This window comes from Notamacropus eugenii, chromosome 1 (genome assembly GCF_028372415.1).
Source record: "Notamacropus eugenii isolate mMacEug1 chromosome 1, mMacEug1.pri_v2, whole genome shotgun sequence".
Lineage (NCBI taxonomy): Eukaryota > Metazoa > Chordata > Mammalia > Diprotodontia > Macropodidae > Notamacropus > Notamacropus eugenii.
In genome coordinates, this window is record NC_092872.1 from 248,821,002 (window position 1) to 248,847,989 (window position 26,988).

Consider the following 26,988-nt stretch of genomic DNA (forward strand, 5'->3'; position numbering starts at 1 on the left):
AGTCCAAGGCAGCCTGGAAGGCCAACAGGAAAGGCTATCGCACCAGGCTTGGAGTGCAGCCCAGTCTGGGCCATGGGGCACAGCATGCCCAGGACCAGAGCAGGCTTCAGGGCACAGAATTACAGGCAGCAGCTGAGGTTCCCAGATTCCTCAACCCACAAATGCCAAAGACAGCTTCGAAAATCAGTGAGAAAGCTCTTTCACCTAGGTGAGAAGGGAGCAGGGTCCAGCCCTAGCCCCAGACCCAGGTGGCTGCAGCATCCATTTTCGGAGCCCTCACCCTAAAGACCCTGGGGGAATCAAGGAGCAGATCTGGATCTCAGCCCTAAGTGGCAGTCCTGGGGTGGAAAGGAGCACTGGTGTGGTGGAGCTGGAGGTGGTTATGGCGAGGGAACCCTACTTGCAGATCCTGGGCAGAAAAGCTTGTGGTTGGTCCCAGACCAGAGCACAGGCTAGGAGAGGAGTAAACTCCTCTCATGTGCAGCCTTTCCGGGCTTTAATTTTCTCATCTATTAAATCAAGGAATTGAACCAGATGCTTCCAAGGTCTCTTTTCAGTTCTAATTCCTAAGATTCCTCCTCTGACCCTTCCCAACCTGCCATTGTCTGCATCCTATGATCCTTGAGTCGGTCTTCACGAAGATCAGATGAGATCATAATTGTTAAGCACTTAGCACAGTGCCTAGTAGGGTAGTAATCACTATATAAGGGTAAGTTGTTACCATCATCCTTATCTTCAAGTCTTCAAGAGCTGGCTCCAATCTAGCTCCGTCTTGCCCTGCCCATCTCACCTATCTTTCTGTGGACAGGGGCATATCAGAGCCCTGAGAGAGGGAGGGTATGGAGAGAAGTGAGCAGAGGAATGGGCTGGAATCTGCCCACCAGGAAGACTGAGAAGGGGGGGCAGCTTGCTTGAAGCCTCCTACCAGCCGCCCTCCCCCGCATGACCTCCAAGTTCTCCAGTCTACAGCTTGTCTGCGGTTTGCATGTTTTCTCCCTCTTTGTAATGAGCTCCTGGACAGGGGGAACTGTTTTTGCCGCTCTTTTTAGCAGGCGCTTAATAAATGCTGTTGACTTGGGCAGAACCAGCAGAAAGCAACGTGTCTGAGGTCAAGGGAAGAAAGCGTCCAAGAGGTGGGTATGGTCCACAGCTGAGGACAGGTAATCCACAAATCAATCAGCTAGCACACAGAGGAAAGCGGGGTGAAGGGGTGGGAGAGATGGAAAGAGAGACACAGGCAACCGGAAACAAAGAACCGGAAGAGAAGGGTACCGAATGAAGCCCGCGAGGGCGGGGCGAGGGAAGGGGACCAGAGAAGGCGTCCGGAAGAGAGCCTTAAGGGGCGGGGCCAAGAACGGAAACGGGGCCGGGGAGAGAGCGGCTGGGAGGGGCGGGGCCTGAGAGAAGCCATGAAGGCGGGCTATGGAGAGGAAGGCCGAGAGCTTCAGCCCCGAGAGGTGGGGCCAGAAAGGGAAGGGCGGCTCCTAGACACTACGAAAGGGTTGGGCGGGGAGAAGCGGTGAGGTGCCGCTTCCCTCCGGCGCATGCGCGCAGTCCCCGGAAGGCCTGTCGCTCGCTTACGGGGCCTGAGAAGGCTCAGGCATGGCGGCCACGGCCGAGGGCGTCCCTGCGGCCCAGCGAGAGGGGCTGGGACGAGGTAAAAGAAGGGTGGGCCTTGGGGAAGGAGCGACCCTCGCCCCCTGATCTTTGGGAAGGAGCGGGGGAAGGTGTTGAAGGCGGGATGGGGCGGGGCTGATCTGAGCTGAGGTGGCGGGGCGAGGCGAGCAGGAAGGAAGCAGAGGGGGCGGGGCCGGCCCGACGGCCCCCTCCCCTTATCTCCTTCTCCGACTCTTCATCCTCCCTCCTCCTCCGCCTTCCCTACCCTTCCCTCCATTCTTCCCCATTCTCCCTTCCCCGGCCTAGACGATGCCGTGGTGGAGACGGCCGAGGAGGCCACGGAGCCCGCGGAGGCGGACATCACGGAGCTGTGCCAGGACATGTTCTCCAAAATGGCCACGTACCTGACGGGCGAGCTGACTGGTGAGGCAGGCCCACAGCATTCCAAGCATTGGGCAGCCCTAGGCAAACGTGGAACGGGCCCCCGCCCTTGACCGCTTCTGTCGGGAGGACCCCACCCCCACCCCCTTGGTCCACCAGCAGCCCTTCCCACACCGGGCCTGGGCTGGGGGGGGGGGGGGGGGGAAGGAGTGAAATTGTCACGTGACCAGTATTTATCCTCCACCTCAATTTCTTTCCTAAAGTATGATGTCCAAGGTTTCACCATCTTTTCTTTGTTTTAAAGCCACCAGTGAAGACTATAAACTTCTGGAAAATATGAACAAACTCACTAGCTTGAAGTATCTAGAAATGAAAGATATTGCAGTAAACATAAGTAGAAACTTAAAGGATTTAAACCAGAAATGTAAGTATTTATTTTCTTACTCAATAGCAATTGGGGCTTGCTCTGTGCCAGTCCCTGATCTGGAGCTCACAGTTTAGTTATGAAAACATAAACTGAGTTAGGATGGGGAGGGAGGGGGGGCAGAAGAGAGGATGCTTTTTTCACAGCCTTAATCTCTTTATTTTTCCTGTGTGGAAATTGACATTCAGGCTAAAAGAATACCCACATCACACAAAGTAAATAACAGAATTTGGAGCTCAACCTGGGTCTTGATTCCAAATACAGTTCCCCTTCCAATATATAGTATATTTCATCAAGACCAGAGCAGAACTTGATGACTTATCACACACTTACCACCTAGAAAATATTCTTTCTAGTATTTAGATTCTCTCTCCTATGATGTGTTACTGCCTTACACCGGATGCTATAGAGACCTCATGACATCATTACTAATGGGGAGGAATGGTCCTAGGCCTGGTATTGTTTTCTGTTTTTGCTGATGATAAACTGTTGAATTACTTGCCCATGGTCTTATGGCTAATTCATAGTAAAAGCCTTAACCCAAACCTTCTAACTCCAAATCTGTTACTCCTTTTGCACAGAACCATTTCTTTCCTGCTAGTCTCCATAGGACTCCCACCTATAATCAGCATCATAGTTGGTATCCCTTTTCTTATCTCTCAGGGAGTTTCTTATACCCATGTAAAGGGATGTTCTCACAGCTGTACATGGCTTTTTGTTTTGTTTTTTATTAAGAGTGCAGCAAGGAGAGATCAGTCTGGACGTACTTGAGGACATGTGTCTTTATTGAGGATGATGTCTGTCTCTCTTTGGCAAAAAGGTCTAATTTGTTTTTGTTTTTAGATGCAGCACTTCAGCCTTATCTGGATCAGATCACTTTAATTGAGGAGCAAGTAGCAGCTCTTGAGCAGGCAGCTTACAAATTGGACGCATATTCAAAAAAACTAGGTAATTATTTCATTTAGTGACTTGCTTGGAGAGGGAGCATGTACCAATATTTATCAAGCAGATCCTTGGGGACAGATGTACTGGGCACTGGGTATACAAAGACAAAATGAAGACAATTCTTACTCTGTAGGAAGTTTACATTCTATTGGGATGAAAGAATATATACACAGAATATTAAAAATAAAATGTATTCAGAATAATTGGGTAAGAGGAAAACGAGCAGCTGAGAACATCAGGACAGTCATCCTATAGGAAGTAGAATTTAAGCTGAACTTTGAAAGAAGGTAGAGATTTTATGAGTCAGAAATGAAGGAGAGTACGCCAGACATGGGGTACAATCTGTCCAAAGGTGTGATTATGGGAGATAAAATGTCTTATATAGGAAAAAACAAAGAGACCAGTTTGGCTTAAATGTAGGTTTGTGAAGAAGAGTAATTTGCCATAAACCTGGAAAAGTAGGTTGGACACTGATTATAAAAACTGAGGAAGTTATAGTCTGTTACAGGAAAGAGGGAGTCACTGGAGCTTCTTGGATCAGGGGAATGATGTGGTCATACCTGTGTCATTAGGAATGTCCATTTGGCAACTAGAAGAAGAGACAGAGGCAGGGAGATGAATTTGTAATCTAATGCAGAAGTCTAAGTGATGAAGATTTGAGCTTGGGTGATAGCTATGTGAGTGAGCAGAATGAAATGGATGTGAGATCTCATGAGAAGCAGAATGAAGGATGACTCCATAGTTGCAAATCACAGTGACTGGAAGGATGGTGGTACCCACACCTGAAGAAAGGCAGTACAGAGGAAGGTGGGTTGAGGGACATTCAGAGAAGAAAAGGTATTGAATTTTGTTTGGTATATGTTGAGTTTGAGATGCCTATAGGACATTCAATTGGAGATGTACAATAGTCGATTGGTGATATGGAGCTAGATATATAGGTCTGGAGTTTGTCTGCATAATGATGATAGTTAAACCCATGGGACTTGACTGAGACCACCAAAAGAAAGTGTAGCAACAGAAGGGTGCCCAGGGTAGAACTCTCACACCACACACATAGGACCAGGATGATGATCCTGTAAAGGAGACTTAAAAAGGTAAGAGAGAGCAGTGAAGTAAAAACCCAGGACAGGAAGAATCTAGGAGGAAGGGGGGCAGGGTAGGAGAGTCAGTGGGGTCAAATGCTAGGAACAATCAACACTGAGATCTGGTTATCTCAGAGATTGATGGCATTTAGAGAGCTGTGTTAAGGTTGGAAGTCAGATTGCAAAGAGACAAGTGGAGGATTGCATATGTAAATAATTTTGTTTTTTATTTTTCCCTAGGAGTTTGGCATGAAATTGAGGGGAAATATAAGACAATGGTTTGAGGGCATTGGAGATTCATTTTTTTTTTTTAAAGGATGGAAATGGGCCTGTTTTTAAGTAGTTAAGGAAACAATGGATAAGGAGAGATTTCAGCATTTGGGAAGGCTAGGGAATGATCACAGGGATAAAGCTCCTGAAGTCTATGAAGAGAGACTGATACCTGCAGGGAAAAGGGCCATCTCATGTTTAAAGATTTTAAGGTGATCTGGAATGAAGGATGGGGGAACTGCCGCAATTTTTTCACAGAAGTATTTAGTTAGGTCCTCTGCTGATTAGGAAATAAAAGGGTGGTTGTTGCAGATGACATGGGAAGAGAGAAAAGATGCAAACAGTAAGGTAAGTTGTTATAGGAGTTAGGGAAGAATAAAAGAATTAACATGGAGTAGTGAGGACCCCTGTTAAAATTACATAAAATAAATTATGGATTCAAGTTGCATGACTTCATTTATTGAATTTAGGAACAAAGAAAGTTGGATGGAAGAAATAATCTAGGATTGGGGTTTGGAAAAGGATGAACTATAGTGATACAGTGCTGTATAAGTGGCAAGGGACTTGGGCTAGAGAAGGTAAAGTTGAAATGGTTAACTACAAGGACCAAAATTTTGAAGGAAGAAAAGTGAAGAAGGAACAAGACAGGTGACAAGTGTCTTGATGTTTAAAGGTTGCTGTTAGGTAGCTGAATGTCCTCAGGCATGACTCCTCACATGGAAGTTGTGAAGGTCAACTTGCATGTTGAATAGGCTTTCTTCAGCTCTTTGCACCTGTACTGGTGACTGGTCAGGATAGGGCAGGTCCAAAAATCTTAGAATGGGCTCCAAACTTGCAGCTATAGAGATGGTCCTTCACTTTAAACTGCCTATAAATGGTCTGATTACATTTCAAACCAGTGCTGCCAAAAAGTATTTAATTAAAGTGTTGTTTTTCCTGCAGAAGCAAAGTACAAGAAGTTAGAAAGACGATGAAAGACTTCTTTAGCACAAAGACTTTGCAAGAATGTTTTCTAAGAGCTGAAATAAGTGGGATGGAACTTATCACAATGCTTCAGTTCCTAAAAGGAAGCTGTGCTGCCGATCCAAGGAGAACCCGAGCCCCCACCTCTGGTTCGATGTGTAACTCTGGCCATCCCCGATGTTTTCCTAAACCTGGACCGCCTGGAACCCCATTCTATCGTGTGCTTCGTCGTGTGCCCTGGACCAAGGCTCAGAAATCAGGATCAACCCCGTCTAGAGCAGACACAGATGAGCGGCTCTCGTCTCCGTGTCTCCTCCCTCCTTCCTCTTCCCTCCGCCCCCACCCCCTTCATAACCTGTTCTTGATATTAAATAATAAATTCCGACCCATGACTCTCTGTGATGCATCATTATGCCCGCAGGGCACTTCTCGGGGCCCTCTGCGGGCTGAACGCTGGGCAAGGCAGAGACGACCCGGATCTTGGGGACCCCGGGCGGGAGGGGGCATTTCGGAGAGGTGGATACCCCTCCAAACACAAAGGGGTGTGGGGGCACGCCTGAAGGTGAAGGCTTTTGTCCTCCCGCACTCTCCGTATTACGTCAGGTGCGCAGGCTCCCGGGAGGGCGGGGCTAGGGTTTCCACTCGGCGCTTGCGCCCTGGGCCGAGGTGTGAGAGCTCCGCTGACTCGCTTCGCATCTCCTTTGCTCGAGCCCGCCGGGCCGAATGGCTCTGAAGCCCCTGCGTCTGTGAGTGACCCGGAACCGGAAACCCTGGCGGAGGGCAGCTAGGGAGTGGGAATTAGGGTCGGGCGCCTAAGGGTGGGAGAGCTAGGCAGCGCTGGCCGCGCTTGGGCCGCGGGCCGGCCCACAGCCCGCCTCCCCTTGGCCCCTTTCGTGACACACACGCTTCATTCATCCATCACTGGCCCCGCGCCTTCCGCTCCATCTGCCGATCCCCAGACCCATTTACACCCCCCTCCCCAGCACTCCCCTCCTCTCGGAGCTCTCTGTGCCCCACCCCTTCCTCAGGCCCACCTCGTCGGGACCCCCTTCTTCCTACAGCGGTTAATTGGGGGCTGCCGCGTCCTTAGGGCGGTGGTTCGGGGCGCGTTCAGACGGGCCTCCCAGGAGGCCAGGGTCCGAGGCCTGAGCTCCCCGGCTTTCCTAGGGAAGTGGAGTTCACGGGGAGAGGAGGAGGGAGGAAGGAGAGCTGGAGAGGCCCCGGGGGGGAGGCGGCCGCGGGTCCCGAGGGCTGACGGCGGGACCCCCGGGCCTTGCGCCCATCGCCGATGATTCTCCGCCCCGGCACCGAGTTAACTCACGGTCTGTTCTTGCTTCCAGCTTGGCTTGTGGTGATGTGGAAGGAAAGTTTGACGTTTTGTTCAACAGAGTCCGAGCGATTCAGAAAAAAAGTGGAAACTTCGATGTAAGAGGCTTCCTTTCATACTGAAAATGAATGCCCTTGTCCCAGAAAAACACCCTGAGACAAATGCCTTGGGTTCCTCCTTTAATGAATGACCCCACCTTGTGGTGCTGATTATCCGCGATAAGCCCAGCCCCGCGCTAGGTGCAGATGGGATACAGTGCCCGAAACAGGCGACGTGGGGTCCAGGTCCCGACCGGATCTTTGCCGCACGGCACAGCCCTAGGCGTCCTTTGGCAGTTCTGGACCAGGGGTTAGGAAATGGAAGCGATGGTGACCCCAGGAGAGAAGTGCAGTTGGGGGCATGAGTGTAACATGTTTGACTAGGGTTGGATTGTTGGATGGGCTGAGAACGTAGATTCAGCTCAACAGAATTTATCATCTGCTGTGTGCTAGGCAGGAGAGACACAAAGATAAAAATGTCCCAGTCAGGGGACTCCAGGAGCTCACACTGGGAGGTGGGACAGGAGGAAGGGCAACCTGCACACAGATAAGTTAATGGAAAAGATAGACAGGATGAAAGAGTAGTTTGAGAGGAGGGGAGTAGTACTGTGACCCGGGGAGTCAGGAAGGGTCTCTTGGAAGTGGCATTTTGGAGGGAAATAAGCATCCCAAGACTATCCGTGAGGAGGGCAGGCCATCCAGGGACAGGAGACAATCTGCACAAAGGTATGGGGAAAGAAGGTAGAATATCACACGTGAGAAATGACAAGTAGGCCAATTAAGTTGGAATATAAGCCCCCCACCCCAACATGTTCAAGATGCCATCGAAGTGACTAGTGCACATAGTCATGAGGAACCATAATAACATAATAATAGCGTTTAGACAGTGTTTTAAAACTTGGAAAGCACTTTAAAAGAGAAGCTCGTTTGATCTTCACAACATCCCCGAGAGATAGGTGCTATTATTATCTCCATTTTATGGATGAGGAAACAAAGCAGACAAGTAGCAGACAGCTAGTAAGGATCTGAGGCTTGGCTTCTGACTTTGGGACAGTCCTCTATCCACTGAATCACTTGGCTGCCATAGCAGAAGACAAAGTAGAGTGGAATATGATTAGCAAAGATCATTATCTTGGAGAAGGTGATTTTTGAGCTGGGTTTTGAAGGACCATTAAGGGTGTATCCCAGGTCCTCTTCTCTCTCTGCACTTTCTTTTGATGATCTCATCAGCTCTTGTTGATATCATCTTTGTGCAAACAACTCAGACGTGTACCTCCTAAGCTCCAGTCCACATCACCACCTGCCTCTTGGATACCTTTCCTCAGATACCCCATTGGAATAGCAAATTCATTTCTTTCCTCATCCCATAAATTTCCCAGTTTCTGTGGAGGATATTATCATCCTTCTAGTGTATCTTCAGAACCTCAGGGTCATTCCACTACTCTTCTGTCTCTGTGACTCCTCTTATTGAATAAATTGCCAAGTCTTGTTGGCTCTATTTCCGTGTCCATCCCTTTCCTTCCTTTCACATAACTACTGCCTTGCTTCAGGCTCTCATCACTTCTCTCCAGGATTATTGTATAGTCTCCAAATTCTGATCTCTCTATGATCCATCTCCTGCAGAGCTGCCAAACTAATATTCCTTTTTTCCCAAATTTTTTACTTTATTTGTTTTCAATTTTCAACAATCACTTCTATAAGTTTCAAATTATTACCTCTCCTTCTGCCTCCCTCTATAAGACAGCATGCAATACTATATGGGTTCTTCACGTGCGTTCCTATTAAACACATTTTCACATTAGTCATTTTGCGTAGAAGAATTAAAACAAATGGGAGAAACCATGAGAAAAACATAACAAAAGAGAAAATAGTCTGCTTCATTCTGAAGTTCCAACTCCATGGTTGTTTCTCTGGATGTGGATGGCATTTTGCCTCAAGTCCTTTGGGAATGTTTTAGGTCCTTTCATTGCTGTGAAGAGCTAAGTCTATCAGAAACAGTCCTTGCACACTGTGGTTGTTACTGTGTATAATGTTCTCCTGGATCTTCACTTTACTCAGCATCAGTTCATATAAGTTTTTCCAGGTTTTTTGAAGTCCACCTGTTCATCATTTCTTATAGCGCAATAGTATTCCATTGCATTCCTATACCACAGCTTGTTCAGCCGTTCCCCAACTGATGGACATCCCCTCCATTTCCAGTTCTTGGCCACCACAAAAAGAGCTGCTATAGATATTTTTGTACATGTGGAACCTTTTCCCATTTTTATGATCTCTTTGGGATACAGTCCTAGAAGCGGTATTGCTGGGTCAAAGGGTATGCACATTTTTGTAGCCCTTTGACCATAGTTCCAAATTACTCTCCAGAATGGCTGGATCAGCTCACAACTCCACTAATAGTGAATTAATGTTCCAACTCTCCCACATCTTCTCCAACATGAATATTTTCCTGTTTTGTCATGTTAGCCAATCTGATAGGTGTGATGTGGTACCTCAGGGTTGTTTTGATTCTCACCTCTCTAATAGTGATTTAAAGCATTTTTTCATGTGGCTATAGATAGCTTTAATTTCTTCCTCTGAAAACTACGTGTTCATATCCTTTGGCCTTTTGTCAAATTGGGGAATGGCTTGTATTCTTGTAAATTTGACTCAGTTCTCTATATATTTTAGAAATGGGGCCTTTATCAGAGACACTAGTTGTAAAAATTCTTTCCTGTTTTTTTTTTGCTTCCCTCCTAACCTTGGTTGTATTGGCTTTGTGCAAAAACTTTTCAATTTGATGTAATCAGAGTTATCCATTTCGCATTTCGTAATGTTCTCTATCTCTTGTTTGGTCATAAATTCCTCTATTCTCCAGAAATTTCACAAATAAACTATTCCTTGCTCCCCTAGTTTGTTTATAGTATCAGCCTTTATAGCCAGATTGTGTTATTTTGATATAAGGTGTCAGGCATTGGTCGATGCCCAGTTTCCAAACTAATATTCTTAAAATGCAGATGTGGCCATGTCGCCCAACTACTGAATAATCTTCATTGTTTCGCCATTGCCTCTTGGATAAAATATAAAGTCCTCAGCCTGGCATTTAAATCCATCCATAGCGTGATCTTACCTAGTTTTTAGTCTTTTTTTCCATATTATTTCCTATCAAACTCTCCTTTCTACTCAAACTAGTTTGTTAATTGTTCAGGACATTTCCTCATGTCCTACCTCCATGCCTTTGCATGAGTGTTTTCATATGTCGAGAATGCCGCCTTTCTCAACTCTACCTTATAGCTCCTTTCAAATCACCTCTCAGGTGGTAACTCTTACATGAAGTCATTCCTGATTTGTAATTATTTATCTGTTTACATGTTATAACCTCCCTGTAGTATATTATAAAATACCCTTGAGTCTGGGAACCATTTTGTTTTTGTTGATAAATGTTTGTCAAGTTACGGTTAATAGGCTACGGTTAATGGAGGAAGATATATTAATAACCTAGGCATGACTGAATAATGAATGAACTATCTTCAGAGATAGTAAGTATGTTGACTCAATTCAACAAAAGACTCGGGTAGAAACAAATGGTGTTTTAATTCTGACACGTTACTTCAGTTACATTTAATAAGCATTGAGTACTTTTCTGGGCAGAGTATTTGTGGAGGGATACAAAAATTAAAAAGATAAGTTGCCTGCTTTCAAGGAGTTGACAGTTTAGTAGGTAGGATAAAATAGCATAATCTCCTAGCTGCTTCTGAGCTGCCTGTAATCACACACATGTCTCCCCATCTTTAAAAAATCCTCACTTGGTCTATCTATCCTTGCTAGCTATTCTCCTAAACTGATTTAGAAAGCTGTCTACAACCAATACTTCTATTATTCTCCTTTCTCTTCTAAATCTTCTGTTTAGCTTCCAACTTCATCATTTCAGCTGAAACAGCATTTTCCAGTTCTCTCTTAATTATCTTACTGTTATCTCTTAATTGTCAAATCTCATGGACTTTTCGTAATCCTCCTCCTTCTTGAACTCTGCAGCCTTTGATACAGTCAGTCACCTCTTCTCCAAGATACTTTTGTTTGCAAATAACTTATCCAAATTAAATGTTTTATGACCACTTTGAGAACCAATACAGAAAAGTTTCTGGATACATCAGTTGCTATTGGGTGTGACTTAGATATAGGAAAATCAAGATTGGCCTGAGAGATGCCTTATAGTTTTCCTTAGTGTTTATTGCTTTGTAATTGTATGTGACTTAGGTGATCTAATCCATACAACCATTTGGATAGTCAGTCAGCAAAAATTTTAGGGTACTGGAGATTTGAATGATTATAGCCTGATTTTTTTTAGTGTGTTTCTGTGACTGTATCTTTAAGGAGAGAGAGCAGAGATAGTTGAGTGCCATGAAGGAGCAATAGGACTGATACTTGGAGAATATCTTGTTTGAGAATATCTTCTCCCATTTGAATTGGTAGCTACTTAGGTGATGGAAGGCAGTATAGATTTGTGCTTGCTAAGAATCTGAATAGTTTACATTCATGATTTAGATTCCACAAAACATACACAGAGTTAGAACCCAGTCACAGAATTGTTGCTCAAATTATGCAGATTGGTTAAGGACAACCCAATTTTTACTGTTTGGCAGATGTTAAATATGAAGATTCTGTATTGACCATATTTGTATTATATTTGTCTGCTTTAAAATCTCATTTTAGCTGCTGTTGTGTGTAGGTGACTTCTTTGGTTCTACACCAAGTACTGAATGGGAGGAATACAAAACAGGAATCAAGAAAGGTACAGAAACTACTATTTTGAGCATAAGTATCAAAGTACCAAGGATTTGTGGTCCTGTCATGTTTTACCTATGTATTGTTACTTAAAGATTTCCTTCTTGTGCCAGCTCAACTCACCAAGCATTCATTAAGAGCCTACTGTGTGCCAGCTACATACAAAATGAAACAGCCCCTACCCTCAAGGTGCTTATCTTCTACTACTACATCCTGCATATTAGGAGGGAAAATGCTCAAGTCACAGATTGGTTGTGGATTTTATATTATGAACTTCTCTCTCTAGAGTCTGTCCCAGAGAATACATTGTACAAATACATTGTACAGTTGGACAAATGAAGTCTTCTGGGACTCTTCCTTCTTCCAGTTTTAGTTCTTTTTATTGTCATTTACAGCATCCATTTTTATTACATAAATTGGTTACCTCCATTGTCCAACAATACTTAGTGACAATCCACAAGCATTTATTAAGAGCTTGTATGCTAAGCCCAGCTATTGAATGTTGAGCACAGGATATATCCTGGAAGGAGTTTGTGTATCACACAGGGCTGCTAATGGGGTCCTGATGCAGAATTTTTTGCTTTTGATAAAACTGTTACACATGCACAGAAAAATTTTCTCATGCTTAGAAGCACATTGGGTAATTATATGATGTTTCTCTTCTCTTTTCCTCTCCAAAGCACCTATTCAGACTTATGTGCTAGGTGCTAATGACCAGGAAGCTGTCAAGTACTTTCCAGATGTTGATGGATGTGAACTAGCTGAAAACGTTACTTATCTAGGTATGGATCAGAGAAGGGTTCTGGGCTCTGTGGGAATGTAGTTTGATAAAATGGGCCTATGGCAGCTCCTTCTGTCACACAAGAGAATAAGGGAGATTTCTCTGCCAAAAACCATGACCTTAAAGCCATAGCCTTCCTCCTTTTTTCCCTTTCTCTGCTAACATGCCCTTATATGTAAACCCATTCTATGCATATTCTGTTCATCAGTTCTTTCTTTAGATACAGAGAGTATCTTCCTTCATAGGTTCTTTGTAGTCAATTTGGTTACTTATAGTTAATAGTGAACTTACTCATCCATTTATTCATCCAAAGCGGTAAACAAACATTGGAGAACTTAAATGGTCTTGTCCAGTTTCCCATGCTGTTTCTAACTTCTGCTTTTTCAGTCTGATCCATTTTCTTTATATTTAATAGTCTTTTTTTTTACGATGTTTGGCTTTGCTATGAAGTGTTAGAATTTCCTTTCATCGTGTATTCCCTTAAAAATTACTGTCTGGAACTCATTTCTGTTTATCTGGTCATACAGAAACCATTTGCCAAACAGTTGTGCTTCATATAAATTCATATGCATATGGAATCCAGTTTAAATTATAATTAGTCCTGCACCCAGCCTAATAGTGTTGCTCTCAGTCTATTGGGAAGGTGTGGGGTGAGCACCATTGTATGGAATCCTTTCTTGAGTTCCTGTCCTAAAGTTCTCATTTTAATCCCTCCTCATTTCATATACTTTTTGTAGTTTAAGAAATTTGTAGGGCAATTCTCAGCCTTGTTATTTTAATTCAGCTGAGAGTAATAGCCCAGTCCTCCATGATAAAAGTATTCTCAGGGACAGAGTCACAGTAGCTATGACAGGGCATTTGGGGCTCTTAAGTGATTCTAATGAAAGGTGAAGGACTTCAGAGTAATAATGGAATTCAGTTTTTGAATAAGGCTTTTAAACATAAGGATAAGTGAATAATACATGAATTGAGCATTAAATGAGGTACCTATGAAGAATGCTTAGTAGAACCCATTGCCAAACACGAAATAATCGGATTTTTTTCAAGATACCAAGGCAAATCACAACCCCTTCCATGCCATAATTGACAATTTCCTGAGTTAGCTGTTGGCTAAAAGAAGTTGATTTACCTAGTGACCAAGGCCTGGTGGGGAACATCTCTATCCTAACGTAGCCTGGTCTGTTGGATAATAGTCACACAGTTTGTTGCTAGGTCCAGACTTAAGCCTTTTTAGTTCACTGGAATCTGCTTTAGTTAGCATCATAACCTTTCTGAACTAAGGACCAAAAACTTCACTCAGTGATCTTTCTCCCACAGTCTCTCCCTCCCTCTAAAAAGAACTCTTTCTATTGATGGCCTTACTATCTTCCTAGGGAGCCTAAGCTCTTATTTTTATCTGTCTGCTTCCTTTCCCTCCACACCTCCAAAGAGTTGCCAAGTACTTTAGATTCTGCCTCACTGATATTTCTTGTATCTCTCCCCACCTCTCGGCTCCCTCTGTGCCCACCTTTGTTCACACTGTCTTTTCTTTTCACCTGACCTGTTGTAGTAGATTCCTAAATGCTTTTCCCACATCCAATCATTCCTTCACAGCAGTGCCCAAATAGTCTTCCCAACAAACTGTTTTGATTGTCCTACCTGTCAAGAAGTCTTGAGTAGCATTTCCCCTTGGCTACAGAATAAAGTGGGGCAGCTAGTTGACATAGTGGGTAGAGTGCCAGGCCTGGAACTGAGAAGACCTGAGTTCAAATGCAGCCTTGGACACATACTAGTTGGGTGACCTGGAGCAAGTCGCTTCACCCTGGTTGCTCAGTTTTCTCATCTGTAAAATGAACTGGAGAAGGAAATGGCAAACTGCTCCAGCATCTCCACCAAGAAAACCCCAAATGGGGTGATGAAATGTCAAACCTGACTGAAATGGCTGATAAGCAACAACAGAATAAAGTTCCGATTCTTGATCCTGTCAATTTAGGCCTGTTTCAGTCTGGCTTCAGCCAGTATTTCTAGCCTTATCTTCTTCTGTAGCCCATTCTCCTTCATCAGAGCTACTTCTGTCCTGATCTTGCCCTCACCCATCTCTATATCTTATTTTAGCTCATGTCTCCCAGTCCTAGAGTAAGCTTTCCCTTTTTCCCTTCTCTCTGGCACCCATCTTTGTTGAAATATCTTTTTTCAAATTCTGACTCAGGTCTCGTGTGGAAACTAGAGGGAGGAAGAGCGTAGCTCCAGAAAGCAGTTAATTGAGCATTGAGTTTATTACATTGCATCACTCATTTGGGGACTAACGGAAGAAACAGCCTGCGTAGGTATTGAGACATTGTTTGTAGTTACTACAAATCTAAATTTTAAAAGAATAGTAAAGTTTTACTGAACTTTAGAAAAAAGGCTCCGAACTGTTGAGGACACAAGGAGTCACTCAAGAGACCAAGGCCTGGAAAACCTGAAGTGAGCAGCATTGCAGAATTCCCATCAGCAAGAGCCCAGATCCATTAAATGAAATGGCACAAGTTATAATTGTGGGTAAAGAAAAGCCACACCTACTATATGACCTTCCACTTTTATAATGTTTACCATAAACTTTATTTTTTCTCCTCTTGCATTTCCCAGTGTATCCTCCCCCTTTTTGTCTTCCTGTAACAAAGAATAGGAAAGATTTTTAAAACTGCTCAGCCAGAGTAACCAACACATTGACGAAGTTTGACATTGTCTCTGGAGTTTCATAGCCATAACTCTTCCCTCTCAGAGAAGGGAGGGAGGTATCTTCTCACAGCTCTTCTCTGGGGCCAGCCTTGGCTGTTAAATTTGTTTGGCTGTTGTTCTTTCCCATTTATGTTGTTGTTTCCCTTCCTTGTTAACATCTCTGTCTATTGACTCTTACCCATGTCTTCTAGTCTTCCTTCCTTTTGTAGAATTTAGACAGAGATCCAGGGACTGCTTGGAAGGCCTGACAGCAGTCTGAGTCTCCTTCAAAAGGGCTAAGGAAGTGATAGTGAAACATGCAAATAACCATATTGTTTGATGGGGAATTTGTGGCTATAAACTCACAGTAATTCATCTTGTACGTGTGATGGCACAGGTCACTTTCTGCCTTTTCCCACTGTCTGTGAAGGGCTGTGGCCTTGTCAACATAGACTTCTCTTTTCTCCCATCCCCTTCTTGTTAGTTATCCAGTAATAGCAACATGTTCAAACCAGTCTTTTTATAATATAATTATAGGTCCATAGACTGTATTTAGAATCTGCTGTAAGATACATCTTAAAAATATTTTTTTAAAAAGAGATAAGCCCTATTGTCTCTCTCCAGCTCGCCAAAGCCAATTCCTTCCCAACCCAGGTTGTGCCCTAGCTCGCCAGAGAAGTATAGTTTCTTTCTGGTTCTGCTCTGCTTCTACTCCCCTACTGGCTTGGATTCTTCTCTCTGCCTAATTGAATAGTACATCTTTAATGGTCCCTGGCTTCATCTGCTGTTAAATTTTTTTATTTACTGCTTTCTTACCTGTGCACTTGGGGTCCTCTTAGATCTGTTATTCTCTCAGACTCAGTTTGTCTGATATTTTCTAGAGGAGGAGAGGCCCCCCTTTTTTCTTAAAAAAACAATTAACTTGGCATTTTATGTGATTGTCTAACAGCCTTGACACAAGATTCACAGCCACATGCAGGTGCTTGTGGTATGTGAGCCATTCACTCTAGTAATTCTGCTTTTGTTATAACACTGTCTAAAACAATCTTTTTTTCCCCATGTAGGTAGAAAAGGTGTTTTCACTGGTGCCTCAGGCCTGCAGATTGCATACCTCAGTGGCATAGAGTCTTTGGCTGAGCCTGCCCCACCTTATAGTTTTACCTCCAAGGATATATGCTTGCTGAAGGCGACTTTGCAGTCCACATCACAGTTTAAAGGTGTTGATATCTTGCTGACATCCCCATGGCCCAAGGGTGTAGGGAACTTTGGAAATGCATCTGTGAGTACTTCTTTTCCAGTCGGGATTTTTAAAAAACTTCCTTATGATGATATGTCTTATTGACAGACATCAACAAATATAAATGTTTCCCCTGTACAGAGAACAGAAAAAAAGGACTGAATGTGAAACTTTGACTCTCCCAGTATACAGCTTTTTTTTTTTTTGTCTAGTTGAGATTTCCAAAAGCAAATTGTCCTCTAATTAGTAATGTGCTTTCTGTGATCTGTGTTGCATATTCCAGGTTGTTACATATTTTAGTTAACTCAGACCCTTCCTGGACTTTTTCAGGAAGCACGAGGAATGTCACCCTCTTATTTGTGGAGTTCCCTAGAGGTCTTTACTTGGACAGTTCTCATTTAATATTATTATAAATGACCTCAAAGAATGCATATAGGTGAAATCCCCAGAGTGCCTATAGCAGATCTTACAGGGAATGGAATGCTAAACCAACAGGGAAGAATTGCTCAAAAAACTGTCCAGTGAGCTTCAGTATGGGGAAGTATAAGGTGCTTCAGTAACTCAAGAACCTATAATTTTTTCAGTATAGGTACTCCTTCCACTGTTGGAAATTGCAGCCCCTTTATGCATTCTAGATGACAGTCTTGTTGAATTGCCGGGGCTGAAAAATTCTTTGCCTTTCAGCCAACCATCTGATGATGGGCCCCTGATCTTATGTAGTCTCAGTTGTAGGTGACAGATGAGAATGCATGAACCTGTACTTGAAGCCTTTTCACCCTGTCTAGGACAGGCCAGAGCTTCTTCTTGGATAGCAAAGCCGTTGAGAGGCCAGCTCTGTACCACAGTGAGGCATCAGGAAGATGAGTAGTGGCACGGGAGTACCTTCGGAAGAAAATCATTCAAACTCTTTACATAAAAGGGGATTCATAAGTATCAGTAATGGCACTAAGAAATTACTGTAGACTGTGCCCTGAATATATCAGCAGTAGGCTACAGTGTGCTTGACTTCCTCAACAACATTAACTAAAAACAAGCCAATGCTTTCTCTTCCCCTTGTACAAACCCATGATATCACCAAACCTGGAAGCCTCTCTACATTGGAATTAGTCTCTACACATCCTGGGGAATGACTTGGAGCTGGTGAAGAGCCAGTGAAGGTACCAGGAATGGTAGAGAGGTGCTAAGAGGGTGATCTGAGGGTGCTCATATGTAGAAACATGCCAAAAATGAGATTTCTTCAGTCTGCAAAGAGGAAGACAGGAAATATTAATAAGGTGGATAAAATTGTGCAAAGTACCATGAACATAAAATGGATTTGTTCACAAAATCTTGGAATAATAAAAGTAACAGCCCCACCCCAAAAGTTTGAAAAAAGACAGTTTAAGACAGACTCTATGTAGAAAGGCACAGACTTTCATGTACTAAGAAGTGGTATAAGCTGAAATTACATAGGTTCAGTAAGGATTCTTGAAGGCTTGGAGATGGTTGTTCCCACAAAGGTTAATTAAGGGACATTTTGATCTTTGAGGTCCACACATAATACCATGTTCTATTTGTGTAGCACTTAATTGATTTTAAAGTACTTTCACATTGTATCACTTGATCATTAGCAACTCTATGAGGAAGGCAGAACAAGTATTATCACCCACATCTTAAAGAGAAGAAAACTGACACAAAGAGATTACTTTGTCCAAGAGCACCAAGTAACACATCATAGACTTGAACTCAGGTTTTTAGATCTCTCTACCCCTACCACCCCTGTCCCGCCCACCCAATTCAGTACTTCCCCCTCCCCCCTGCTTCCCAGGCTTATGAATTCTAATGTGAATATTCCATACAAATTATTCTGAAAACATCTGGCACCTGAGAATTTGACTTGATTTTGCTTTGACCAAATCATCTTCCAAATCTGATTGTCACCCGTGCAATGATATCTGTGCTTATAGCCCTTTAAGAGAAAATTATACCACATTATTTAGCAGGAGCTAATTTATCTTCCAGTTTTGCTTTTAATGATCTATTTTGTGTGCAGAGGTTGAGATGGGACTGCCTCCAGAAACCATTCTGATTTGTGATCCAGATATGACCCAGTTCTTTTGTTATTCAGACTTGTATGATTACTCCAAGTATCGACACTTAGCACAATATGCTTATATCATACATTCAGGCACATACCTGTGAACATGTTTGCATTTTTCTCAGAATCATTAAGGTCTGTCACAGAGGATGTTATTTTTCTTTTACAGGGAGATGTGGATACCAAGAAAAGTGGCTCCTCTTTGATATCTCTTCTTGCCATGGACTTGAAGCCCAGGTATCACTTTGCAGCCTTGGAAAAGACTTATTATGAGAGGCTTCCTTATCGGTAGGTATCATTTTTCTTTTGAAAAAAATTAGTGTTTTGTTTTACACCACCTTCATTTCTGAATATACCTTACCCTCTTCCCTTGCCCATTGAACCACCACTTGTAAAAGAACTTTTTTAAAGGTGGGAAGGGAAAAAGTAGTTCAACCATAAAATTAAACAGCACATCAACCAGTCTGACAATATATGCAGTGTTTACTCAGGGTATATAATTTCATAGTTTCTGCCTGGGAATTAAACTTCTACAACAGAGATTTCTGATTTTTTTTTTTTTTTTTTGGCATGTTGTAGGCCCCTTTTAGTAGTCAGGTAAAGCCTGTAGACCCTTCTTAGGATAATGTTACTTCCTTAATTGAAGGAAAAACTAAATTTCATTTAGAGCTGAGTGAAAATAAAGATGTAATTTATTTGCCATCCAGGTTCATAGACACTCTCCATCCCCTCCACCACCCCTCCCCTCCTGGAATTTGTCCCGAGAGCCCTTGGTGATTTGTGGACCTCAGTTAAGAACCCTTCTGTAGAGTTTGGAGCAAAGCCATACACAGTTACATCTTTTATAATTACATTTATTTACTCTTAAGACCTTGATTAAAGTGTTCCAGGTCAGACTGGCCCTTTTATATGCTCTTGGAAAAAACTCACATCATTAATAGTCATTTCAGGAGCATATCTGAGGATTTCAGTATGGAAGACAACAGGGGAAAGGACAATACCAATAACTTCTCTGTGAAGCATTCAAACTAAAGTGATGTGTAACTAACGAAAAAGCTCAAGTTTGGATAATCTGCATTTTATTTGGCTTTGAATTTTGTTTTATATATATATATATATTTCAAATAATAAAGCTACGTTGTGAAAACTTATTTTAGGATTACTAGGAGACTGCCCAGTTAGACAATCTGTTCCCTGCTTCCCTTTCCATGTCCAATGAATATAAATTCTTTTAGCTCAGTGTAGGATTTACTCTAGCTTGGAATTGCTTCCCCCTTACAGAACATCAGAGCTATGATCCATTAGCAGAGAAGTGAGAATTGACTGTATTATTTCCAATTTTCCTTTGTCCCACACTAAAATCACTTTTTCAGATGCTTCTTCCTGTCAAGAAAGTTGTTTTTTGGTCTTTATCCAAATATAGGCATTATCTATGGGGAGGAAAGTAAGATCAGAAACAGGCAGTGAATTGAAACAGTAGGAGTTTGTGGTTCTTCTGCTGACCATTTAACCTCCTGGCTACTATAGTTCCCCAGGGAAGAGCCCAGGTTCAGCTCAAAGTGCCTTTGGGTCCCCTGACTTCCCTAGAAAAGGGAAGAACGGAAATAAGAAAACTGTAATAAAGTCCAGGAGCTAAGAATGATTTTTACATTTTAAAATAAGATTGTATTGTATTTTAAAATGTGAAAGAACATTCTTATCTCTGTTGTACAAAAACAGGTGAAGGGCCAGAATTAGCCAATTCCTGGTTTGGAAAGAGACCTCAGAGAAGATCTAAAGCCCAGAAAAGATTTTAGGGAAGGATTTGAAAAAGAGGGCTTGCTGGGAGAATGACAATTATTCCAAATTAGTCTTACGTATCAGCTCACAGCCAGAGCATGGTCAGATCATGTATTATTAGAATGCAGTGAGGGTATTGTGAGGAAAAGTAGCACATGTAGTCCTGCGGCAGCAGGGGCTGCTTTCTTACTGTCTTGGGGCACATTGGAAGTAACAAAGGATTTCATGTTGTGTCTTTAGAAGCAGACCTTTGCTTTCATGACCTATGGACAATTCAATTTTAATAGCAGAAATAGTGATAGTAGCAGCTGGGTACCATAGTGAAGACAGTCCTAGAATTGTAGTCAGTATATCCTAGTTTCAACTCCTGCCTCAACAAAATGTACTATCCATGTACCCTGGGCAAATCACTTAATCTCATATATAAAATGGGAATAATAATAGCACCTATTTTACAGGGTTATTATATGTATTGAATCTACGATACTACGACTTGCACACCTTGAAAGCATTATATAAATATTAGTGATATTTATATAAATATTAGCAGTTATTATTCATATACCTTTAAAGAACTCAGATCTGAAACCCCTACACCATAAGAGGAAAAGAGAACTCACTGATAGAAATCATTTACAGAATTCTGATAAGTGATATATAAAGGTGGTTAGCCTCTTCTTTTCTTTCAAATCTGTTACAGAAACCACACAGTCCTCCAGGAAACTGCTCAGCATGTTACCCGATTCATAGCTCTGGCAAATGTTGGAAACCCAGAGAAGAGAAAGGTAAATATGGAATCACTGGTATTCTGCCCGATGGGTTGTGCTCCAGGCAGATGCCCACATGCAGGACAGCAGCATCCAGATGCCGTCCTTAGAGAAATGCTGGGAGTTGATCATCTATTCTCACCAGTAGCATTGTCTTGGTCAGCAAGGTTCCTGACAGCTTCAGTGAGTCCTGACTAATTTCCTGGAGTGAAAACTGTGAATGTAAAAGCCAGAAGTACTCTGCCCTTCAGACGGCCTAGCTGTGGTTCCCAAATTCATTTGTTAACCTGTCATTACTGCTGCTGTTGTCCCATGCTGATCTCATTATATGCATTAGACATGGCATCTCTGGTTTGAGACTCTGTGTCTAATGCATACACATATAAAGAAAAAGACGGTAAGGAAGGACTTGAGAAAAGGTGGCCAAATGAAGCAAAGGCACCCATTTCATAGTGATCTTATGCATGTACACATATCCATGCAGTGGGTGATATGGAGTGTGTAATGGAAGAGCTTGGATTGCAAAATCTTGGGAACTACCAGTTTTCATATTTCAGTCAGCTAGAGCAGGGGTTGGCAAAGTTATGGTCTGCAGGCCAAATCTAGCCATACTTTTTTTTTTGTATCACTAAAGATGATATTTCCTTTATTGTGTTTTATGATGGAAAAGCCATTCTTAACTCTTGATCTGCACAAAAACAAGAAGCTGTTGAGATTTGAACCTCAGGCCTGGGTTCGGGAACTCATTCTTAAAGGCCAAAGTGAGAGCTAGAACCCCTGAGGAGCATTTGTTTTTCCCTAGTATAGAAATGAAAATAAGGAATGTGGCAGACTTTGTGATGTCTTCCTGGGAATTCAGTTGATGGAGGCTGCTTTAATCCACCATCCCTGTCTTCATAGCCTGAATCAGAGAGCTCAGCCAGAAGGGAGTGTGTCAGAAGTTTTCTAAGGTATATTAAGGTATAAGGGGAAAGAACCCTGGCTTAGAGGCAGAGTCCAGCTCCTGGTGACTTGCTGTGACCCATAAACAAGTCATCTACCTTGTCTGAACCTCAGACATCTCCTCTGTAAAATGAGGATGACATTTACACAGAGTGATAATGAGCAATGTGCTTAATAAACCACTTTATAATTGTGAGTCCTCGGAGACCATGGGTTCAAGGGTTTTTGGCTGTGGAGTGTGATTCTTCTATCTTCAGTGAAGCCAAAACACGCTGGTGTGGTGCAGTGCTTCCAGTTACATATCACCATCCATGCCTTCTTGTCCTGTGTGGTTCTTCTCCATTTTTTTATGACTCTTTCAGAGAGCACCAGCTTATTTTCCTAGAACTAGTCTTTGGTGTCTTTATTTCGTTGATACTCTTTTTGATGTTGTTATTTTTATTTTTTCCACCTACTAGTATTTTATTTTTTCCAGTTCATGTAATGATGGTTTTCAACATTCACTTTTATAAGATTTTGAGTTCTGAATTTTTGCTTCCTCCCTCCCCCTGCCTCCCCAAGACATCATGCAATTTGATATAGGCTATACATGTACAGTCATATTAAACATATTTGTACATTAGTCATGTTGTGAAAGGAAGATCAGAACAAAAGGGAAAAACCATGAGAAAGAAGAACAGAGAGAAAATGGTATGCTTTGATCTGCATTTAGGCTCTTGTTCTTCCTCTGGATTGCATCTTTTGGAATTGTCTCACATCATGGTATTGCTGAGAAGAGCTTCATCTGTCACAGGTTGATCATCACACAGTGTGGCTGTTATCGTGTACAATGTTCTCCTGGTTCCGTGTAGCCAGCTTTGCATACTCATGTGTCTCTCCATCGTTTTTTGGGTCATCCATGATTTTGATGATGATTCATGATTTGTAGCCTTGCAGAATGGGAAAATGTTGGTGTTAAAAAGATAGATTTTTTAATCTTAGCTCTTAATTTCTCTCTCCCATTCTCCTGGGAAAAACAGATTGTGTATATATGAGTAAGTACAAGGCATAGCTAGCAAGTTTCAGGGGTTGGGGAGCACCAGCAGATCCTCAAGCAGGAGGTAGTATTGGAGCTGAGCCCAAAAGGAATGTAAAGAACCCTTCGAGGCAGGTCGGAGGAGGACTTGCATTCCAGGTCAAGGAGTGGCCCGCTCTAGTGTTATTAGTAACGTTATTAGTGATAATAGATTACCCACCAAAGACTGACCACCAGATGTTACATTTTTAACCACAGCATCTTTGGAGTGAAGAGGTTGTAATGTATATCAGTGCAAGGGGTGAATGACAGAACCCTTGAAGTAGTTATTACCATGCTTCAGAATGTCATCTTCTAAAAATCATGTGCTTAAGGCTAAGTTGATTCTCTCCTAAAATTAATATTCAAAAAGCCATATGTAATCCTATAGATTTTCATGTGTAGAATTTTATTTATTTTTTTATTTTTGGAACAGTGGCTGAAGTTCTATAGGAAAATTAGTAGAAACAATCTAACTTTACTGAAATGTCACCCCACTTCTATCAAACTCCTTCCATGTGATCCAACAAGATAATGTACGGGAAACCCTTTGCAAATCTTGAAAGATGACCGTATTTCCTCATACCTTGGGAAAGTTTTGCAGAGTTTAACAACAGGCAGATTAGTCATCATTTTAGGTAAAAGAAAGAAGAAACAAAAACAGTGACAAAAAAATGTAAAATGTAGCAATCCAGAGTCAACATTCTGAGTAGGATATTTTCCACCTTCCTCCTTTCCCTTTTTTTTCCTCCTTCCATAAATAATATGATTACATTGTTTAGCTTTGATGATTTGTTATACTTGCTGTTTTTTTAAAAAGAAATGCTATTACCTTTCTATGATAGTTTTCATAAAGAAATTATAATGTGTTAGATTAGGTTAAGTATTAAGTTCTTTGAAGCTATTTTATTGTTGTTTTTTCCAAAGTACCTCTATGCATTCAGTATACTCCCACTGAATCTGATGGATGTGACAGAGCTAGTGAAGCAGCCGCCAGATGTCACTGAAAACCCATACAGAAAATCTGGGAAGGAAGCATTGTCAGGAAAACAAGGCCTGGTTTCACAGGTATTATCCTTTGGGCAACATTCTTAGGTGGGGAGAATGGGCAGGAATGGCTCCCATGGGGCTCTCTAGGAGAGACTTTAAACCCATAGTGAGTCTATCTTTAGCATTACCTAAGCCAATTCCTGATATTTATGTCCATGGAGACATTCAACTGTTTGGTTGTGAAAGAAACAGAAACATGAATGAGATGTGGTCCTTGCTTTCAGAGAATCTAGAATTTAGTAGGGAAGATAAGAAGCATACCACCGTAATACAGAGTAGAGTATGGCAGCTGCCTAAAGATGTTTCAATACTTGGTATGAGATTTCATGGGAGAGAGATGGTACTTTCAGGTTTGGGACTAGAGAGGAGGATCAGAGAATGTTTTAGGCTTCTGAATTAGGCATCTGAATTAGGCTTTGGAGAATGAATAGTCAAGAAGCATCTATTAAGTACCTACTTTGTGCCAGGCAATGTGCTTAGTGCTAGACAGAAGACAATGCCTGCTCTCAGGGAACTCTTAGTCTAATGGGAGAGACAGCATGCAAGGGAGATATAGACAAGACAGAGTGGAGATACTTTGTGGGAGGGAGGCACTAATATTAAAGGGAATTGGAAAAGGCTTTCTGTAGAAGTGGCAACTTTAGCTGGGGCTTGAAGGAAGCTAGGAGTTGGAGCCCTCCAGGAATGGGGGCCAGTAAGTGAAAATGCACAGTCTGGAGATGGAGTATCTTGTAATAGGAAAAAAAATCAGGGCACCAGAATCACTGGATCTCGAAATTTGTGGCAGAATAGAGCAGTGGAGGCTGGGGAGAGTAAGATGTAAGATTAGAAAGGGAGGAGAGAACCAAATTTTGAAACACTGTAGATGCCAAACAGAACTTAGTCTTGGAGATGTTAGTAGCCATAGGAGGTTATTAAGGTTGCAGAGAAGTCTTGAAAGATGAGGCTTGTAAAAGGGCCATTAGATTTGGCAATTAAGAGATTATTAGGAGATAACTTTGATAAAGATATAAGATAACTTTGGAGATAGCCATTTTCGTTGAATTCTGAAGTCAGAAACCAGGCTTTAGAGAATTAAAAAAAGAGAGGTAGAGGAAAGGAAGTAGATGTCTTGATTATAGATAGTCTTCCCAAGGTGCTACATGAGACAAAAGTTAGTGGGGATCAAGTGAAGGATTTTTTGAGGATGGAGGAGATATGGGAATATTTATATGCCATAAGGAAGCAGCCAGAGGGGGAGAGATTGAAAAGAAGTGATAGAGTGGGATGACAGTGTAGGTAATCTTCTGGAGAAGATGAGATATAATAGATCACCTGTACATGTAGATCAGTTGGGCCTGGCAAGAAGAGGGGCCACCTCACCATTTGACGCAGGCTTGAAGGATGAGAGAGCGACAGATTTCAGATAGGATTTCAGGAGGTAGAGATTTAGGGAGTGGAGTGATGAAGGGGAATTACAGGTATGTGGTAGCATGTGACAGACCACTGAAGTGGGATCAAGGAGTTAAGTTGGGAGCCATGGCAGGAGGGCTGAGGCGTGTACTGCAGGAGCCTGGACAAGTTGCTGCTGTAGCTAGAAAAGCAGAGAGGGCAGAACAAAAGAGAAGGAAGGCAGCAATATCTTTGTGAATGTCAGGCCCAACTTTAGTTCTAGAGCTCTACTGAGGAATATCTGTTTGCATGGTTTTTTACCTTCACAGGAAGAACCAGCGTCTCAGTTTTTCTTTGATTTAAGCAAAAAGCAAGGAAAGAAACGTCAGTCCACAGGGAGAGACAGCAAGGGTGTTTCACCCAAGCAACCCCGGAAGCCACGTAAGTACTACGTAATAAGGTAGTAGCTCATGGCTGTGATACATAAGGGAAGCAGTGTTACACAACAGAGTGTTATATGAAGATGGAAAAGGAAAGTCATTACCAAAGATGGAAGAGACCTTCAAGTTCTTCTAGTCCAGCCTCCTCATTTTACATTTAGATATAAGGAAACTTGAGGCATGCAATGAAAATCTTGCCTTTTCTTTGAATACCAGCCTTCTCCAACAACAAAACCTTTTGAAAATAAAGTCCTGGGCTCTGTGCCTCATGCAGGCCACAGCAGAATGGAAGTGATACCTTTACTGTGGAGTGACCTGAGATCAGACTGGACTGATGAGTACAGGATAATGAGTTACCCTAGTGTTTGGACCATCATAACACTTATTTTTGCTGTTGTTTTTTCCACATGAAGCTCAGCCTCTGGGGCCCTGCTGGTTCTGTCTTGCCAGTCCTGAAGTGGAAAAGCATTTGGTAGTCAGCATTGGCACACATGTGAGTTCCTTCTCCCTTTGGTTTTTTACAGACATTGTGACTTTCTATGATTTTATAGTTATATTTCACAATGTTCTTGTCTATTTTTTATGGTCAAAGTTGTCTATCTTTTATGATCTTCTTTGTTTCTGTTATTTCTATTTCTATCCGAGTCATAGATAGCCTCTTCTAATCATTTTATATGACCCTTGATAGTCATTTTGACCAAATAATAGAACATATGTCAAACACTTAACAAATCTTAAAACATAGAAATGCTCACTATTCCTGTTATTTTCATAGCCCACATCTATTTTGAGCTTGTTAAGGTACATTGTGCAAGGCATTAATCTAATCATAATTTCTGCCAAACTTCTCTTTAGTGTTTTTCAGCAGTTCATTTCTCAAAGAGTGGCTCTGATTTCTGATCTAGAGCAGACACCTGCAGTCAGAATTTTAAATCTCTGAGAGGTGACTGGCCTGCTTGTTTCCTTAGGAATGGTCTTTCCAACCAGTCTCTTCAATAGCCTC

General features: G+C 42.3%; 2 protein-coding genes across 3 annotated transcripts in view; both read left to right on the forward strand.

Annotated features, from left to right (window-relative positions):
* Window positions 1-1,379: 1,379 nt before the first annotated feature.
* On the forward strand, window positions 1,380-6,074 carry BLOC1S2 (biogenesis of lysosomal organelles complex 1 subunit 2). The gene is made up of 5 exons (XM_072628468.1): window positions 1,380-1,657; window positions 1,924-2,040; window positions 2,303-2,422; window positions 3,266-3,370; window positions 5,662-6,074. The coding sequence occupies exons 1-5, from the start codon at window positions 1,603-1,605 to the stop codon at window positions 5,691-5,693; spliced, it is 429 nt and encodes a 142-aa protein (XP_072484569.1). The 5' UTR covers window positions 1,380-1,602; the 3' UTR covers window positions 5,694-6,074.
* A 199-nt stretch (window positions 6,075-6,273) lies between these two features.
* The window catches only part of CWF19L1 (CWF19 like cell cycle control factor 1), a 28,677-nt gene continuing 7,962 nt past the window's right edge, over window positions 6,274-26,988 (forward strand). The window contains exons 1-10 of one of the 2 annotated variants that reach the window (XM_072628466.1): window positions 6,274-6,428; window positions 7,023-7,107; window positions 11,737-11,815; window positions 12,489-12,590; window positions 16,333-16,547; window positions 18,752-18,870; window positions 21,062-21,146; window positions 24,052-24,192; window positions 25,875-25,986; window positions 26,399-26,478. In XM_072628466.1, coding sequence (XP_072484567.1) covers window positions 6,406-6,428; window positions 7,023-7,107; window positions 11,737-11,815; window positions 12,489-12,590; window positions 16,333-16,547; window positions 18,752-18,870; window positions 21,062-21,146; window positions 24,052-24,192; window positions 25,875-25,986; window positions 26,399-26,478 — 1,041 coding nt within the window. In that variant the 5' untranslated portion in view covers window positions 6,274-6,405. The remainder of the gene's footprint in view (window positions 6,429-7,022; window positions 7,108-11,736; window positions 11,816-12,488; window positions 12,591-16,332; window positions 16,548-18,751; window positions 18,871-21,061; window positions 21,147-24,051; window positions 24,193-25,874; window positions 25,987-26,398; window positions 26,479-26,988) is intronic. The other variant, XM_072628467.1, reaches the window with a different exon arrangement.

Coding starts and splice junctions, on each gene's coding strand:
- BLOC1S2 (XM_072628468.1), top strand. CDS start 1,603: ATGGCGGCCACGGCCGAGGGCGTCCCTGCGGCCCAGCGAGAGGGGCTG. Junction 1,658..1,923: donor GCGAGAGGGGCTGGGACGAG/GTAAAAGAAGGG, acceptor TCCCCGGCCTAG/ACGATGCCGTGGTGGAGACG. Junction 2,041..2,302: donor CCTGACGGGCGAGCTGACTG/GTGAGGCAGGCC, acceptor TTTGTTTTAAAG/CCACCAGTGAAGACTATAAA.